Here is a 17,419-nt window from a genome sequence, read left to right as displayed (position 1 = left end):
CTCCAGTGCACTGAGCTTCAAAACAATGTCATAAATTCTGAAAAGACCCTGAGCGCTGCCTGAAAAAAAAATTCCCTTACATCTGTGTAATTAAATTCAGAGGACAGCATTCTTCATTTGTCACATGGCACCACCATTTAAGGGCTATAGACATGCAGCCATTGTATTCTGACTCTGTTAGAAACATGAGCTGTCTGTGACAATAAAATACTTGTGCAGGTAAGAAAAAGCTTGAAAGGAGATTATTTTAATCACTCAGAGAACGGCTCAGGTTTTCATGATGATAATTGCTATCACTTTCCTTTTACTCCTCAGTCATCTCTTAATTTTCTTATTGAACTCTTAGTAGGTGGTTTTCTGCCCTGCTTCTGCAAAAAACCTGCAAGTATGGTATGCAATCTTACGCATGTATATAACAAGAAATGATGTAGGACTTTGCAAGACTGGGGCCTCAGGTCATAGCATAAATACATTTTCCAGAAATCTCATGTGGTTCTACAAAAAGCAAATTGGGGTAGATCCTATACTTTTATAAAAAGATTCCTTCATTCTCCTTATATAGGAAATGTCAATGTTAGAGGAGCAGTCATGCTGTGATGGGATTGAATGAAAGCAGGACTCAACAGCAGTTTATCACTAACATCTCTAATGTGTACTGCTACCCCAGAGCTTCCCTAAGAATTTGTGAGAAAAATTAAAAAGCTTGTCAGTCAAGGCCATAGCTTTGAAAGCATAAAGGAAAACACTCCATGCATCTTTCACTACCTCACATTAACACTTACCCAATAACTTGATGCTCAAAATACTGCAGTGTCCTTTGAAGAGTTTGCCGAATAGTCTGAGGCTATGGAAGAATAAAAAAAAAAAAAAAAAAAAAGTAAGATTATGGAAGTATAGCACAGTTTAATTAACAAATCTTCCAATACACTATTTTGCCCCAGTTTTACTCCTCAAATTATCTACCTGTCAGGTGCCAATCATGGCAATAGATAGGAAATATTACTCGTTCCTTGTATCTTACTTCACCATTTAAACATTTAAGTAAGAATGAATTTTACAATAAGACATAATTTATACTGCTAACAAGACTATTTGTGCATAACAAAGAAGCCACTTCACTAATAGCTCTCCCAAACTATCACCTACCAATTATCTCATTACTTTAAAATAATAAATTTAAAATAGTCTGCAAGAAAATGCTATCATTTTGTGCTGAAAGTATATCCAGGAAAAGCCATTTGGGTTTTTAAACTTTGTATGCTCACTAGAGCATTTTGCATTAAAGAAGATTATAAAGACATAATTTATTTTTGCTTGCTTTCCTGACAAGTTGTAACTCCCAAGTTATCTTTTAAATCATGAGGAAGCTCAAGTTCATCAAAAGAAAATCATGACATGCTTCAAGCATTTATACGCTGTTCCACTTTAACAGGTGTTCACCAAGCAATGTATGTGCATATCTGTGTTTATTTTCATTATTAATACCACTACAGTATTCACCAAAATACATATGTTCATATATGTGTCTATTTTCCTTACTGCTACTGCTACTGCTACTAATACTGCTGCTACTGCCAGTGATGCTGTTCCTATTTTTTTGAATTAATACGTGAGCGATCTTTGGGTAAATCAAGCAAATGTAAAATCCAAGTTATTCTCTTTGGAATGTTCCAAGTCACTTACAGAATCATGGAATCATAGACTATCCAGAGTTGGAAGGGACGCACAAGGATCATCAAGTCCAACTCCTGGGTCCCCAAAGAACCACCCAAAAAATCAGACCGTGTGTCAGAGAGCATTGTCCAAATGCTTCTTGAACTCCAGCAGGCTTGGTGCCATGACCACTGCCCTGGGGAGCCTATCCCAGTGCTCGACCACCCTCTCGGTGAAGAACCCTTTCCTGATATCCAGTCTGAACCGCCCCTGTTGCAGCTTCAAGACATTATGACAAAACATCCCTCTTTCAGAATGGCTGGCTTGTACTAAATCTGAAGTTTTTCACCTGTACATTCTGTCCTGGTGACAGAGATCATACAAAGGTACCCAACTTGGATTTAAGTATCCTTTAAATATCCTTCCTTCTGTCTCAAAGGCACCCAGGGATATTCTGATCAGACTCAGCAGAAGCACCAGACACTCAAATTTTATAGACATTTAGTATTTCTCTACCTTTTGAAAAAGACATCTAATTATTTTGGAAAGTAATAGTTGAAGTGTCCCTTAATTTGAGCTCTTTCATTCTTGAAAAACCACAATTTGAGGTGATTTCATTCAAACCAACATCAGCTTTGAAAGTCTCAGATTTTGCTGTCTGCTGTGCAGATTCAGCACTTCAAGACCTGACCATTCTTCCTAACGTTGCTCGTGAGTTTGCAGAAAGAGGTATTTGTTTTGATGATGGCAGGAATGCAAAAGACTATACCAGGTTTGTGCAACTGTAAAAAAAAAAAAAATAATAATACCATATTATATGAACTTGTCTTCCCTTTTGAATTCAAATGTGTAGAAATGTATGCATTTGCAAAAATAAGCTCAAAATACATGTCAACCTTGAAATAGTTTTTCTGGGTTTGTTTTTTATTATTATTATTTTTTGATAATACTTTATCAGATAATTACTTCACATCTCTGCAGGAGCTAGGTTTCCTGTGATAAAGGGCATTAAAAGTTATGTGTTCTTTTGCAAAACACAGTGGAAGTGTCATATGAATGAAACCACCACGTACCAAAAATTCATCCCTCCTTAGTTGTATGGGAGGTGTTGAGGTCCTTAGGCCTGATGGGCTACAAACATATTTCACGGCATGTTCTCTCAGAAACTCAAAAGCTTTCCTGTGCTCAGTAGGCACAAAAATCCATTCTTCACATATAGAAAAGATATATTTTCCCACTCTACCAATCAGGCAAAGTAAAATGGCTTTAAATAAAGAGGTCTAGACAGCTGCCATCTCCTATTTCCATACTGCATTTCCCTCAGCCCCACTCCTACACACAGAACTTAAGTACTCCACCAGGACCTCCTCTGACATGAAACATAGAACACTGGAAATTTTTGATTGTTGAATTAGATCTCATTTCTGGATCCCCCAAAGTACTTTTACAGCGAGCATATGGAAGGCAGCAATGCTTGGTTCCATAGTGGAGAGGAAGAAAAATAGCATTTTTCTGTTCTCAAGAACTTTCGCAGCTTGATGACACTTAAGCAGTCCTCTGGGGATTGTCTGTCCCCTTCTCATTCTTGATGCACAGATGTTGCACTTCTTACCCAGGGAAAAACCCATTTGAATACCTCAAGATTTGACCATATAAGCAACCTCCAAGTCCCGAGCTTATTTCATCAATCACCTCCCTTCTCCCACAGTGCTGAATGAAATAAGAATAGCTCACGTACTACTAACTCTCCTCTGTAAGCTAAATCATCTGCCTAAGTACTGTCAGAGAACTTTATACAATCCCATACACTCATACACCTTTTTACTGGTATATCCTTCCAAATATTAGAAAATAATTAAAATGTAAGTACAAATACTAGTAAAATATTAAAGCAAAAAGTAGGATTTCAGATTAAAACACTGGTCATAAACAGAGCTCTGTGCATTGTGCCCACAGTTAATATGAAAACCAACCTGAGTCACAAAGTCCTTCTCCATCTCTGACAAGAATGGCACGTCACTGTGCATGGTTAAAGAGCCACTGTGCTCACCTTCTCAGTTTATTGTAATCAGTGGTGAATGTACCTTTGCTATAGCTGTAATTCTGTCACTATGACCATCTTGCCATGACTAAATAAAAGGGAGAGAAGAAAAATGACACCTGCCTACAGCTGCCTACACAAGCAGTTTGGTGTTCTACTTCTTCCGCTACTGACTCTGCATTGCCTATGAGAGAGAGAGTGGGTAGGAAAACATTTTCATCTCTTTTCTGCATCCAACAGCAAGACTTGATGAAGACAAAATAACTAAACCTTCTTCTAGTAGCATAATACACATCATCTCTCAAAGAAGCATAACTTCTGCTGTTAGGGAAGATAAAAGACAGCTTATAATAATGCACTTCCTCTGCTGCAATGTAAGTCTATGCCATGCAGGTACCCAGTGGCCCTTGTTTACTGAAATGGTTTTAAAACTTCAAGACCACTTACAATTAAATATATATATATATATATAAAATAGCATTTATTACCTAAAACAGTAAATTTTAATGATTTATTTTGATTATAATGATTTACTGCTCTTTTATCTGCATTGCGAAACAGTTACATCAGTTCAGGTTTCTAAGGGCAATCCAAATTTAGACATGACAGTACTGCTATTGTTACATGTAAATTAATCCAAAAATTGCCATACCAGATCATGTCCAAGCTCCATCTGGAATGATAAAATATAAGGCAGAAGGAACCACTGAAAATAATCTGACTGATCTTTTGCATAGTAGAGGCTATAGGACTTCCCTGAATTAACTCTGAATCCAGATAGCAAGCCATGGCTAACCCTGATGTGTCAAAGGAAACTGTAAAAAAATCACAGAATCACAGGTTCATATACATTTGAAGGAACCTTTGAAAGCATCATAGTTCAATGTCCTGCTCAGAGTCATACCTGTTAGAACTGGTTGCTCAGATCCTTCTCCAGATGAGTTTTGAGTGCCTCCAACAATGGAGATCCAAACCTGTGCCAGTGTTTGATCACCCTCATAACATATTTTTTTTTCAAATATTGATTTGGAACTTCCCATTTTCCAGCTTTCCTGCCTCTCATTCTTCCACTGTGCACCCCTGAGAAAAGTCCAGTTCTATCTTCCCCACATCCCATGATCAAGTAACTGTAGACTGCAATACAGCTCAGAACTGTTTCTTCTTAAAAGCTGAACAGATGCAGCTTCCCCAGCCACTCCTCAGATGTCACAAGCTCCCTCGTCTAACCATCCTGGTAGTCCTTTGCTGGCCTCCTTATCAATCCCTGAAGAAAATGCAGAGGTAGTTGGTTGATAATTTGACTTTTTGCCACTGATTGCCACCTTTTGAGCCCAAAGGTCTAGTCAATTTTCCACCCACCTTGTCATCCACTTATGCAGTCCATATCTCACCAGTTTGGCTCTAAGGACACTATAGGAGACCATGCCAAAGACCTTTCTAAAGGCAAGGTAAACAGCATCCCTTCATCCATTGAGCCAGTCATCTCATTACAGAAGTCAATCAGGTTGGTCAGGTACAATTCATCCTTGTAAAAAGGTATAAAAGCATACAAAGGGTATTAAAGGGTGTAAAGGGGTAAAATTTGGTCTGGCTGTTCCCAATCACCACCTTGTCCTTTTTTTCTTTCCTTTTTTTTTTTTTTTTCTCATAAAAGGTTTCCAAAATGATTTGCTCCTTCACTATCCCAGGGACTAGAGTTAGGCTGATTTGTCCATAGTTCCCTGGATCCTCATCTTTCTTAGTGCCGAGTGTGATGTTAGCTTTTTTCCAGTCATCAGGTACCTCCCCTGATTGCCATGACTGGGAGGCTTTCCTATCTCCATCCCTGCATGCTCAGGCAACGGCTCTGTACTCTTCCAGGACAGCCCACCCCTGCTTCCAACTTCTGTAGACATCTTTTTTTTGCATTTGAGCTCTGTCCTGAGGTACCTCTTGACCCACGCTGGCCTTCTTCCATGCTTTGTTGACATTCTGCATACCATAATCAACCATTCTGGAGCTTTGAGAAGGGTGTAAAAGGGTCCCCAAAGATCAAACAACTTCCTGTGTCCCTCTACCCTCCATGCTAGTTGCCCGTTGGATCCTGCCAAGATCTATGAACAAGCCAAAATCTCCTGAAAAATCTCTCCTGAAGTATGAGGCTGTGATTCCACTTACTCATCTTTCCCACTTCTCTCTGTGTTTTGAACTCCAGCATCTCATAATCACTGTAGCCAAGGCTCCCATCAACCTTTATATCTTCAACCAGTTTTCACTGCTTTTGAACAATAGCTCCAGCAGAGTATTTCCCCCCCCAAACCCACCTCCCCACCCCCCGCCCCATCAGCTCCAAAGATCTCCTGCATCTCTATTGCCCTTCCAGTTGATATTGGATTGGCTGAAGTCCCCCGTGAGTATTAAGGCCTGCAATTTTAAGGCTTCCTCCAGCTGTCTCAGCTGTCTGAAGGTTTTCTCTGCTTTCACTTCTTGATCAGCCAATGTGTAGCAGACATGTACCAACACACCACCTCTGCTAAACCATCCTCTGCTCCTGACCACAAGCTCTGGGCCAACTTGCCCCATCAAAAGACAACTGTCTGCACGTTTTGGTCACTCCTTTGCACAGAGAGCTGCTCGTGCTCCTCACCTTCCCAGCCTGTCCGTCATGAACATCCTGTGTCCATTCCCTGCAGCACTCCTGTCCTGAAAGCCATCCCACACAAAGATGTATGTGCTAACGCATGAGGTCCAAGCTCAGTGTCACCTATTTGTTCCTTAAAATGGGCCCCTGGTCATCTTGCTTTCACAAAGTAAGCACAAGAACCTCTTCCACCATGTTGTCCCCCAGATATTTTTCACTGCCCCCACCACCACCACCACCACCACCTTCTCTTCAGACAATGTAGACCCTTCGCAAACAAACATAGTTTGAAGCCCTCATCAAGATCAGGAAGCCTGTTGTCAAAGACATCCTCACCCCACTTTGTCAGATAAATCCCTTCTTGCTCAGTAGTCTTTACTCCTCAGAGAGTGAGTGCCCTACATCCACAGAGATCAAAGCCCTGCCAGCAACACCAGCCACAGGGGCTGCCTCACTAAATGTGTCCACTCCAACCTGAGCCTTTCCCCCTCATCGGCAGGATTAAAGAGACCGCAACTGGACCCCCAGGCCCTTTGCCCTTGCCCTCAAAACCATGTAGTCACTTCTGATATTCTCAAGGTCTCCCCTGGCTGCATAGTTGGTGCCCACATGGACGAGCAGCAGGGTTCATAGTCGAAGGCCAGACAAGTCTTGGCAGCCTGTTTGCGACATCATGTCTGAGCTCCTGGCAAGCAGCAAACCTCCTGAGGCAGCAGGGCAGGCTGGCAGATGAATGCCTCTGTCTCCTCGGGAGACAGTTTCTGATAACTACTACTCTCCTTTTTGTTGGAGCCTCTAGCAGTTGAGGCTCAATTGGCTCTGATGCCTCATGGCAAGGTAGGTCATCTCTCCCACCTCTTCCCAGGGCACTGCATTTGCTCCATAACTGCTGAACCACAGGTGGAAAAGGGTGCCTAGGTGCGTGGCCAGAAGTAATAAGCCTCCAGCCTCCCCCATCTCAGGAGTTTCCACTCCTGACCCTCAAGGATTTTCTCTAGTTGTTCCTCTTTCCTTGCAATGTGGGGCTCAGGCTCTTGGCTCTGCAGGACCTCTACAAAGCCCCCTCACCACCTCCTACAGCTCTTCTGTCTGGCAACTCGGCAATTAAACCAGAGCAGGATGCTGTTGCACAGCAGCAGGCAGGGATTCTGGCCACGACACTGTGACAGCCACTGTGACTCCACCAGTCCCCTCTGTTCGCAGTGCCCGCCTTGCAGGATGCCTTTGGAGGAAAACCTCACCCTGTTCTGCAGTAGTGCGAAACTGGTCCAAGACCTGAAACTAGGGGTATAGCTTCAGAGGTGTTTTTAAGACTAGCTGAGGAAAACGTTTATGAAGATATTTGTCTAAATGATCTTGAAGTATTCAATTTGATTTTTCTTACTCAGGCAACTTCCTTTGAAAAAGAATTCTAGTTTAAACAGACATTGTCTGAAAAAAAAATCTTTTTTTTTTTTTGATTAATTTTCCCTTCTTTCAACTTCATTGCCTCAGGTTTTGGAGACAAAGGAGAAAAGGCTTCCACTTTAATTGCATCCCTTGCTATAAATGTCTTTCCCAAGGCAATCAAATTTAAGCTTTCCAATCTCTTCTCTGAGGACAGAGACTTTGGCCTATTCCCGAACCATAGCCTGTTGCCTCTGAAATGTCTCTCACTTGATTGCAACGCCTTTGGAAATAAATGGCCAACTGTAGGTACCCAAAGTGCTGCCCAACTGTAGGTACCCAAAGTGACTCATTTCACTTTACTGTTGGTATCTAATACAAGACTTAGTCTTTGGAAATACCTGTTTCTTTTGTCTACGTAGGATGTTGAGTGATTGCTGTAGACTGACACATCTTTTAAATGCTTATGTGAGGACAGACAAACCCCACCATGCGGTGACAGTACTGCGCAGAGTATTCCAGATGACTCAGTTTAAATTTACATAAATGCAGTTTTGTATTCTCCATCCCATTCTTTTTGCAACTTAAGATGACCAGGTAGTACCAGATAAGAAAGGGACTGTATGGAATGGGGAGGTCTGAGCTGAGAGAACAGCCAAACACACAGTTTCTCCTTAATCCTAACATGGCCTTAAAGATTTTCCCTGATAAAAGCTAAGTGGCTCCTAGCTGAACCTCAGAAGTGGTTTAACAGTCATGCTCTTAAGAACTTGAGTGCTACAAATTTTAAACATGAAAGTTGCACTGAAGAGCATAATAGTCTCAGCTAGAAACCACTTCACTTCTATCAGTATTTCTTCAAGGAAGTCTGTAAAGTCAGGGGGCTCCTCTAGACTCCTCTGCCCTGGGGAGTTGCAATGTCCTTTCTAGAGGCATCACATACAGGAGAAATAAGCTACCACAGACCTCAGCCAAATCAGCACTTGGATGCTGAAAGCTTTAAGTGTTTCAAATTTGTAATGTTCAATCACTAACTCAGCAGATGTGTAAGATTTTAATTGTCAGCTTCACTGCTGGGCATCTCTCATTAATGAAAAACACCTCTTTTCTCATATTTCAAAACCAGCTCTAGTGAAGTTTCTGTGCCTAGGTGATTACAGAGCTCTAAGCACATGTGATTTGGTATGCACCTGGCCCATCTGGAAGGAAATAAATGGAAAAATAGCCAGTTTTATATCTGTAGGGTTTTTTTTGTTTGTTTGTATGTTTGGTTGTGTTTTTTTTTAATATTTACCCCAGGATCATGAAAGCAGTGGAAAGCTGTTCTTTCACTGTTCTTCTGGTCACCCAAATATTGACGTTAAAGAGGCAGTAAACAAAGAATCAAGGCTCCAGTTAAAGACAAACATTTATCAACATTTCCCAAAAGCCAGGCATGCAGAGATAAGTATTGAAATTGCTGCTACTAGGGAAAAACAGAACTGAAAAATGAAAGGAAAGCTCCTTTGGTATCTGACAGTTTTTACTGATGATGCAGAAAGGAGGCAGGCTTCCTAGCAGGTCCTCACAGATCCTGTACAGGCAGGATCCCTCCCCATCATCTTCCCAATAGCTGCAGAATGGAATGAAAGGGCCCAGACAAAAATCAGAAATGGAGAAGCTGAGACCCAACATAAGGAACCATTTGAAAATTTTAAAAGAATCATCTTTGGGGGTTTAACGGTGCTTTAAATAATCAGGAAAAATATATTATTTTTGCTCTCTAGCTTCTGAACTATTAGGATGCACTCACTTTTCTTCTCTGTAACTATGCAAGCTAGAAGTTTATTTTTTCTTCATGAAAACCAGCTGTCTGACTCCAGAATTTTGTGATTTATATAAAAGTACCAATTGCTTGTGGACCAGCATGACTACAGCAGCACACAGTGGTCCAGATGGGGCGAGGTAAAGGTACAGCATTGGAGCTCAGGGTCACTTGGTATCAAAACCTGAGACCATTCTGCTCCTCAGTTTGTACAAACTGGGGTAGTCTCACAGTGAAATACTTCTTCACATCAGAGAAAACACATTAATTTAATAAATAAACATTGAGACCGATAATTTTACCTCATACTATTTCATTTCAATAACAATGCAAACACTCCAAAGAAATAAAACAGAAATAACTAATAATTAGAAGTTATAACTCCTGCACCCCCAGCTGCCTTTCAACTAGAAGCATCACAGACATTATGGATGGAAATTGCCTATTAGTTCATCTAGTCTAACTCCTCGACAGTGAAGGATAAATATCTCAGGGTGCTATCCATTATAATACTGTCTGGGATCACTTTGTTCATCTTTTGAGTTTCAGCCATGTCTGGGATGAATAGAAGATCTGTTCTGTGTTGCAGAAAGAATACATTCACTAGGTGAGAGCATAATAGATAATCTACCTCCAATGCCACCTGTTTGATTTTTAAAGCAACTCACATCTACTTCATAAAATCATTGGTGCTATGCTAGGAGACAGGTAGGAAATGGAAGGCTTTACATGTCAGTGCTTCTAAAGGAATTTCTTCTGCTGCACAAACCGACTGTCCTCAGCATAACCGGGCCTAATTTCATATGCTCAGCTGCAAAGGTGCTTTGAGCTGTATGGAAGAACCATGTTTAATTTTTTTATTTTTTTAAAAGTTTGGAAGCAGACACGTCTAGAAAGAACTTGGATATGAGAACTATTTCTTTTCCTCATAGCATAATATAACAGCCCCTAACATTAGCACAAGAGGAAAGAGAGGGCTTGTCTCTGTGTTGGCTTTCCAAGTTTCACCAGGACTACACTGAGCTGCTGTGAAGCAGTACCTCTCTGCTCAAGTAGTTGTGGATGACAGATACTCACCTTTGTTTTGATGTAGCCGTGACTGTGCGCTGCAATTTAGGGGCATATATTGATATGGTATCTGCTTCAGGCAGCAGAGATGCCTGCAAAGTATGAATGTTTTCAGAGAAGTGTTTTTTTCCAGGCTCTGTAAAGTCAAGATTTCAGCCTGGGACTACAAACATTAAGAAAGCAGCTATCACTATGGACAGTCTAAGTACTAGATGTGAAATATTCAAGTTCACCCTAAACAAAATTTCACCAAGGTCAATACAAGGCCGCAGTCCTCTGGGTACAGCTAAATTAATTTAAAAAAAAAAAAGTTATTTGCTAAGGCTGAGATGAGATGCATGAGATGTTTAGCCACCAAACAAGACAAACAAACAAAACCCATCATGATTCTAAAATTAACATTTCCCAGAATGTTCCCCGGCTCTGTTCCATGCTATGAAATAGCAAATTGACTGGCTACAGGCTGCACATGTGACCTCGTGTATGAATGTTTTTTCTCTCTGGTAAGTTGAAAGGTACTGGGCAAAAGTCTGACTTTATTTTATTTTGAAAAATTAATCCTATTTGCTTGTTGAAATTAGAAACTAGGAGTTTCTCATTGGATGTGCCTTTCTCCACCATTTTCAAGGCTTTTTTTCCTTCACACCCATCTTCCTGAGAAGGATGTTACTCACGTAAAGCTCATCCAACATGGGCTATTAAGTGAATAAGACAGTCACACTGCTGATATGGATATCATTAGCATTATCCTACTTCATTCACAAAGTTAGGCAGAAGTTATTCTTACTACAGTAAAGCTTAGGTATACCTGATGACTTAATGTGAGTCATGACGAGCTCAGAAGACATGTGCAATCTTTTTTCAAACTTTCATGTAAAAATCAACACTAACTCTTGTACTAGTGGCAACAACTTGTTATTGATACTAACAAGAGTAGTTATTCCTTAAGAGTAAGTGGTAGAGGCTTATGATGAAACCGGGCTTGGTTTGAGCTGCTACATTTGCACTTCTCCACCAAAACCCCACCTCCGCTCACTGGAGGTTTCATTTGCAATTAAACAATTTGAAGTTTCAGCAGTGACAGAATTAATAGCACGCACACGAACCTAAATGATAGTCTTTATGTTCTTTTTTTCTCCCATTATCAGGAAAAAGCAAAAAGACAATTCTTAAATTCAATCTATTTGGCAGAAGCCAGTAGCAGCTTCCTAATTTAAATAGGAAAAAAAATGTTCTTAATTTAATGTGTCTTCAACTGAGCCTTTAAAGGATATCAGGAATAATTCTGCATGAACAGAAAAGTATACCAGAAGTGATTTCCACTTAATAATGTTTACAGTTCAAGAGAGATGTTACATAGGCCATTCAGAAAATAAAATCAACCAGAAATGTAAGTCTGTCTAATGCTGTGTCATGCTGTAACTCTCTTTCCAGAAAGATCAGCACAGCGCTTCGGGGTACATAGTCTCCTCTGAATGCATGCCCAATCACTCTCCACTCCTTCAGGGTAGTCCATGCCCCTCAGATGGGAGCAGAGTATTTGACTTTTCAAATCAGTGACAAATTGTATTTTTTTTTCTGATTTTGATTCTATTTTCAGCCTGGTATTGGATACAAGTCAAGATAGAACTGGAGCAAATGTGAAAATTGCTGCAAGGAACTAGAATTTAGTAAGATAATAAATGGCATTTATAAAGAATAAAACTGCGTCCACTGGTGCCAGGATACCATTCCCATATAGTGGAGCCCTTAAAGGCAGAAAAACTGAGGATGAGAATAAACAGGAGAAAATATCATCATTATAGTTATAATTAATCAAAATTTATGTCACTCTGGGTGTAAAATTCATCCTTTAAAATAGAACACAACAATAAAGCTGGAATTAAAAGAAAACTATATCATTAAATTCTCTTGTGATGTACATTTATTTATTGCAGACGATTTCTTAAAAACAAGGGCATAAATCAGTGTACCTACTGAGTTCCTAGCATTTTATTATTTATCTCCAAAAATGCAAACGTAGCCCCGTAAGAAGGGCACCTACTTGTCTTGACAGCTGCTGGATCTAGCCTCATATTTCTCTGACAGGGTATAAAAGCTAAGATCCTTCAGTGGTGGTGGTTCAGAGGACAGAGGACAGCAGGGATGTCTGCCCAGCCAGGAACATGATTTAGGTGCTTGACTGCCATTAGGGTGGGTAGGAGCTGCCTACACAATTACAGGCTCCGCTTTGTGGGAGCATCACAGGGATGAAAAGCTGTGAGAGGGCAGAGCCAGACATCGAGCAATATGCATTGGCCATGATCTCGTGAGACAAAGGAGTCGCAAGAGCAGAGTGTGTGCAATACCCGGACTTGGGGTTTCTCATGCTGAGCAGCTGCATTTGATCCCACAAAACATCACCTTCCCAGCCAAGTGCCGAGCACAGCCCATGCTAGACATGGCTGCTTGTCCTGAGTCTTTGGGCTGCGGCTCCCAGCTGCACAGCGAGCCTCAGCCCCCCTGCTGAGTGCCACGGCTCACCCAGTGAAGTTGGCCTTCAGGTGGGATGCATGCAGCAGCTCCAAGCACTGTTTGGTATGTGTACAGCTTGCCTGCTTGGTGAGGCTGTGGACAAAAGCTGCCTCCCTCCTCACATCCACACTGCTCTGCCTGCCCTTCGCCTGCACACCCTACTCGTGAACGCCCGCGGTAGGGTGCGCATGGAGCTCTGCTCATCCTCCTCACCACCAAATACGCTTCTCCAAATTATGCAGCTGCTTTGGTGGGAGGTGAACCTTACTATCCTCCTACTTCTGGCTATTAAAAAAGAGAGGGTTTGGGGTAAGCAAGTTCCAAATGAACAGCGTCCATCCTTCAGCCATCCAGGCATGTCAGAAAACCTTTAAGAACCTACGGGAATGTAAACCGAACCTGTGGTGATTGAGGGTCAGGCCCCTACATCCTCTAGAATAACCACGGCAGGAAAATCTCTAAAAATACATTTAAGAGAAAAGTGGGAAAATCACATGTGCTGGAAAGTGCTAGAAGCTGTCCTCCAGGAGCAAGCAGAAGAGGCTGGATTAAAACCTGCAAACGTAAGGTTTCACTTTTTAATTTTTTACCCATTGTTCCACCAGAAGTAAGAGTTGTGCAGTCACGCTCACCTAAATTTGAGAGCAAGATTGCAAGTGATACAGAATGTAGTAACTTCTTTTCACTGTATTTGGGTATAAAATATCTCAAATACTTCGTTACGGCATTTCACTCTACAGAATCTGCCTTTCCACTGACAGTGTGTTTGTACTCATGCTCATGAATGCATTGCACAGAAGATAATATTTTCATACACTCTTTTGCGCTACCGCTCCTCATAAGACCTAGCCTTCTTGCACAGCCCTCTTGCTACACTGCCCCATGGACATCCCTTACAGTACAACTCCTTCAACCCCTGGATGCTCCTCCTGCCCAGATCAAGGCTCTGAGCATCCCCGAGCAGTAGCCCCTGCTACCGAGACTGAAACAACGTCACCTCTGCAGTATTAAACACACAGGGAATTTTTTATCGGTGAAAACACACAAATGGTAATTTTAATCAGTACCTCAGTCCTAGCCATCAGCAAAGGAATACACAAAATTAAGGCTAAGTACAAACATCAGGAACCTGTAGCGTCCTTCAACTTTGAAAGTGCTCAGCACTGGGATGGGGACAGATTACTGCAGCATTAATGCTGGAAGTGAACACATCAAGCCATTGCAGGCAATACATATAGCATATATACACACACACTCATATGTGCATCAGTACACGCTTATATACTTAACGGAAATCTGTTTTTGTAGAATTATGGAATAAAAACATATCTACACCTATAGAAAAGAATTAAATCTGTTCATTCAGAAGGAACGTATGTGACTGCACCCTTCAGACTTGCCTTTTAATTTTAAAAATAATGAGTGACTATCATTTGACACTAATTTTATAGGAAAAGTATTTTTTTTAACTTCTAATTGAAGTTATTCCTGATTTATATTAGCAGATGCGACAAAATAATCAGATTTGAAGTGTTAGACAGATGGTAACTTGACTTGTTGCAAGAAGGCAGATATTCAGCAGCACAGAAAAGATTCTCAACAAGGAAAAAAATGCACCAAAATAGCAAAGCACCTGAAAAGTGATTTCTCAGGGTCAAGAACAAAAAGATGGGGGACCAATTCTTTTCTTACACCATCACTGTGCCAACATGACTTTTCTGACTTGAATCACATTAATTTATGCCAAAATGTGGAAGATGGGAATGAAGCAGTAGTTACAATGCCAAGACAAAATGAAGGTTTTGAACAACGTGTATCACATGAATCACACATTAAAATAAAATAAAATAAAATATGCAGATTTCAGCAATATGGGCTGTTATAATTATCTCTCAGGGAAGCCAATGGAAACTGTTGTTTGGGACATCAAGGCGAGGTTGGAAGGAATTTTTGCGTTCTTAAGTGAAATTTCTCTGAGAGCACAAAGGAAAGAGGACTGTAAGACCTATCGAAGTTGTTCCCATCTCTCAAGTCACAGAATGTCTTTATTTTTCAGACAAATTCAATAATGCATCAAAGCTGTAAAGCTGTAGTTCTCTTTTATAGCATTTCCCTACAGGAGGTAACAGTCAAAGCTGGGAAAATACAAATACTAAGGTTATCTAAAAATACTGCACTGAGCTACTTAAGAATACTTCAAATATTTTGGGTAACACATGCTCTAATTATACCGTTGTATTATTATCAAATTAAATAGCTTCATTTTTTTTTGTACTAAAACAAGACAAGCCACCTGAGATATCGTCTATTAATTTCAGCACTACAAGCCCAGATTCCCAGTAGAGAGAGAAAAAAAATCAATGGGAAAGAAAAGTCTTTACTGAAACCGGACAACTATTAGCTATGTAATGCACTGCTAACTTCTCCCCTTGTCTACCCTGCTTGTCTACCCTGATCTAGCTGGTTCAAGCAAGGCTGAACAGAAAAGAGTACATTATAACCAAAGCAAACTGATAGCAGATGGTGACTCGACTTGTAAGTAATTTCTGAAGCTGAATAAGAACATGCCAAAAGATATTCCAATGCCACAAAATTTAGCAGATGCAGTTGTCTAACAGATTAAGCTACTTGTTGCAATTAACATTTTATGGCTTAACATGTTATCTCAGAAAGCAGCAAGCATTCAGTTGCAGCTGAAACTTTATTAGGGAAATGTAGCGACGGTCACAGAGGTACAGATAGGAGTGTAGCACGACCGTGATGGTAAGGCTGGAGAACAACCTTCTGTTTGCTCTCCATGAAACTACCACGACTCCTGAGCCATTGCTTTCAGTCTCCCAAAGCAATGCCGACGTACTTGATGGGTTCAACCCAAATTCACTCTTTATTTTAGCTTGCACAATGCTTCACTGACTCTCGGTTACAGGTGTAGCTATCGAGATAACAACAAGTCATGGATTTCAAAGCACACTTACAAGAAACTGATCTCTCAGGAATGCCTGTGCATCCGTGAGGCACAGGGCAATCTGTTGCTGAAATATTTCTGACCGGCACGTCAAAACTTTCTTTTTACCTCGCTCGGTGTGGAAAAGCCCTGTAAACGCGCCAAGTTCACGTCTCCTGTATGGTGCAGGAAGAACGAGCGTGCCACGCACCATGTAAACGCACGCAACTTTTCACCCCGAATTGTCGCTCGCACCAGGTCGCGACAAGAGGTTCTCGCGACCCTCCTCAACGCATCAAGATGCTGCCAAGACGTGCCTCATTCCCCACTCCCCCCCCAAAAACCCTTATCCTCCACCGGTCCCACCACCCAGCGCGGGCCCGACCGCGGGCGGGGGATGCTCCGGCTGCCCGGGACAAGCCGAGCGGAGCCCCGCAGCCACCGGGGGGTTGCGTGGCGGGGCCGGGGGGTCGCGGAGCACTCACCGCGGGGGCGGTCAGGCGGCGGATGCTCTCGCCCAGCGAGTCCAGGTTGACCCGGCGGCGGCGAGGAGCGCGGCGAGCACCGGCGCTGGCCGCGGAGGCGGCGGAGCCGGCGGCGGTGATGGAGACGGATGCGGCTGCCAGGGACGGATCGGAGGGGCCGGGGGGGCTGCGGCTGCCGTTCCAGCAGAGGCGGGACAGGGGACACTCGCCCTCCTCCTCGGGGCTGGTCTCCGGGCAGTCGGAGCCCAGCGAGCTGAAGGACTCGGAGGAGATCTTGCGGCGGGACATGGTGCCGCGGGGCGCCGGGGCTCAGCGCAGCGCGGCGGGCAGCCGCGGCGGGCAGCAGCGCCGAGCCGCGGGGCGCCGGGGGCGGCCGCCTCGCATGGCCGCGGGGTGCCCCCGGTTGGGGGGGCTCCGGGGCCGGGGTCGGGGCCGGGGCCGGCTCAGCCCCGCTCCCAGCTCCGCGCTCGGCCGGGGGCAGCGCGGGTGCGGCGCCGGGAGGCTTTAAAGCGGCGGCCGCTGCCCTCCTCTGCCTCGCCGCCCTCCCTCGCTCTCCCCTCCCCCGGCTCCCTCGCTGCTCCGCGGGGATCACGTGTTGTTTGGAGCCCTTTCCTCCTCCTCCTCGTCCTCCTCCTCCATCTCCTCCTCCTCCTCCGCCCGCCTCCCCCCTCCCCGCCTCTCGCTGCCGATGTCCCCCCGCAGCGGCTGGCGGACACCCGGGACCCTCCCGCCGCGGGCATCCCGACCCCAAACCCGGCCCCGACCCCAAGCCCGTCCCCGCCGCCTGCCGGCCCGGCGGTGCTGGACAGCTCCCTGCAAAGCTCCCCGAGCCCCGGCTGGCGGCGCCTCGGAGGGCGAGGGATGCCGGCCCTCCGCTCCCGACAACTTTTCCGAGCGGCTTTTC

At 43.2% G+C, this 17,419-nt stretch overlaps 1 protein-coding gene across 1 annotated transcript in view; it reads right to left on the bottom strand.

The window, feature by feature from the left end:
* GUCY1A2 (guanylate cyclase 1 soluble subunit alpha 2) overlaps positions 1 to 16,944 on the bottom strand; it is a 157,272-nt gene extending 140,328 nt beyond the window's left edge. The window contains exons 1-2 of the mRNA XM_083823966.1: positions 16,516 to 16,944; positions 783 to 844 (exon numbers count right to left, since the gene is read on the bottom strand). Of these exons, the coding sequence (XP_083680092.1) occupies positions 783 to 844; positions 16,516 to 16,803 (350 nt within the window). The 5' untranslated portion in view covers positions 16,804 to 16,944. The remainder of the gene's footprint in view (positions 1 to 782; positions 845 to 16,515) is intronic.
* Between the last annotated feature and the right edge of the window lie 475 nt (positions 16,945 to 17,419).

This window comes from Anser anser, assembly GCF_964211835.1.
Source record: "Anser anser genome assembly, chromosome: 1".
In the NCBI taxonomy this organism is placed as follows: domain Eukaryota; kingdom Metazoa; phylum Chordata; class Aves; order Anseriformes; family Anatidae; genus Anser; species Anser anser.
The sequence above is the reverse complement of the archived record's forward strand: the minus strand, read 5'-3'. Positions and strand labels throughout refer to the sequence as shown.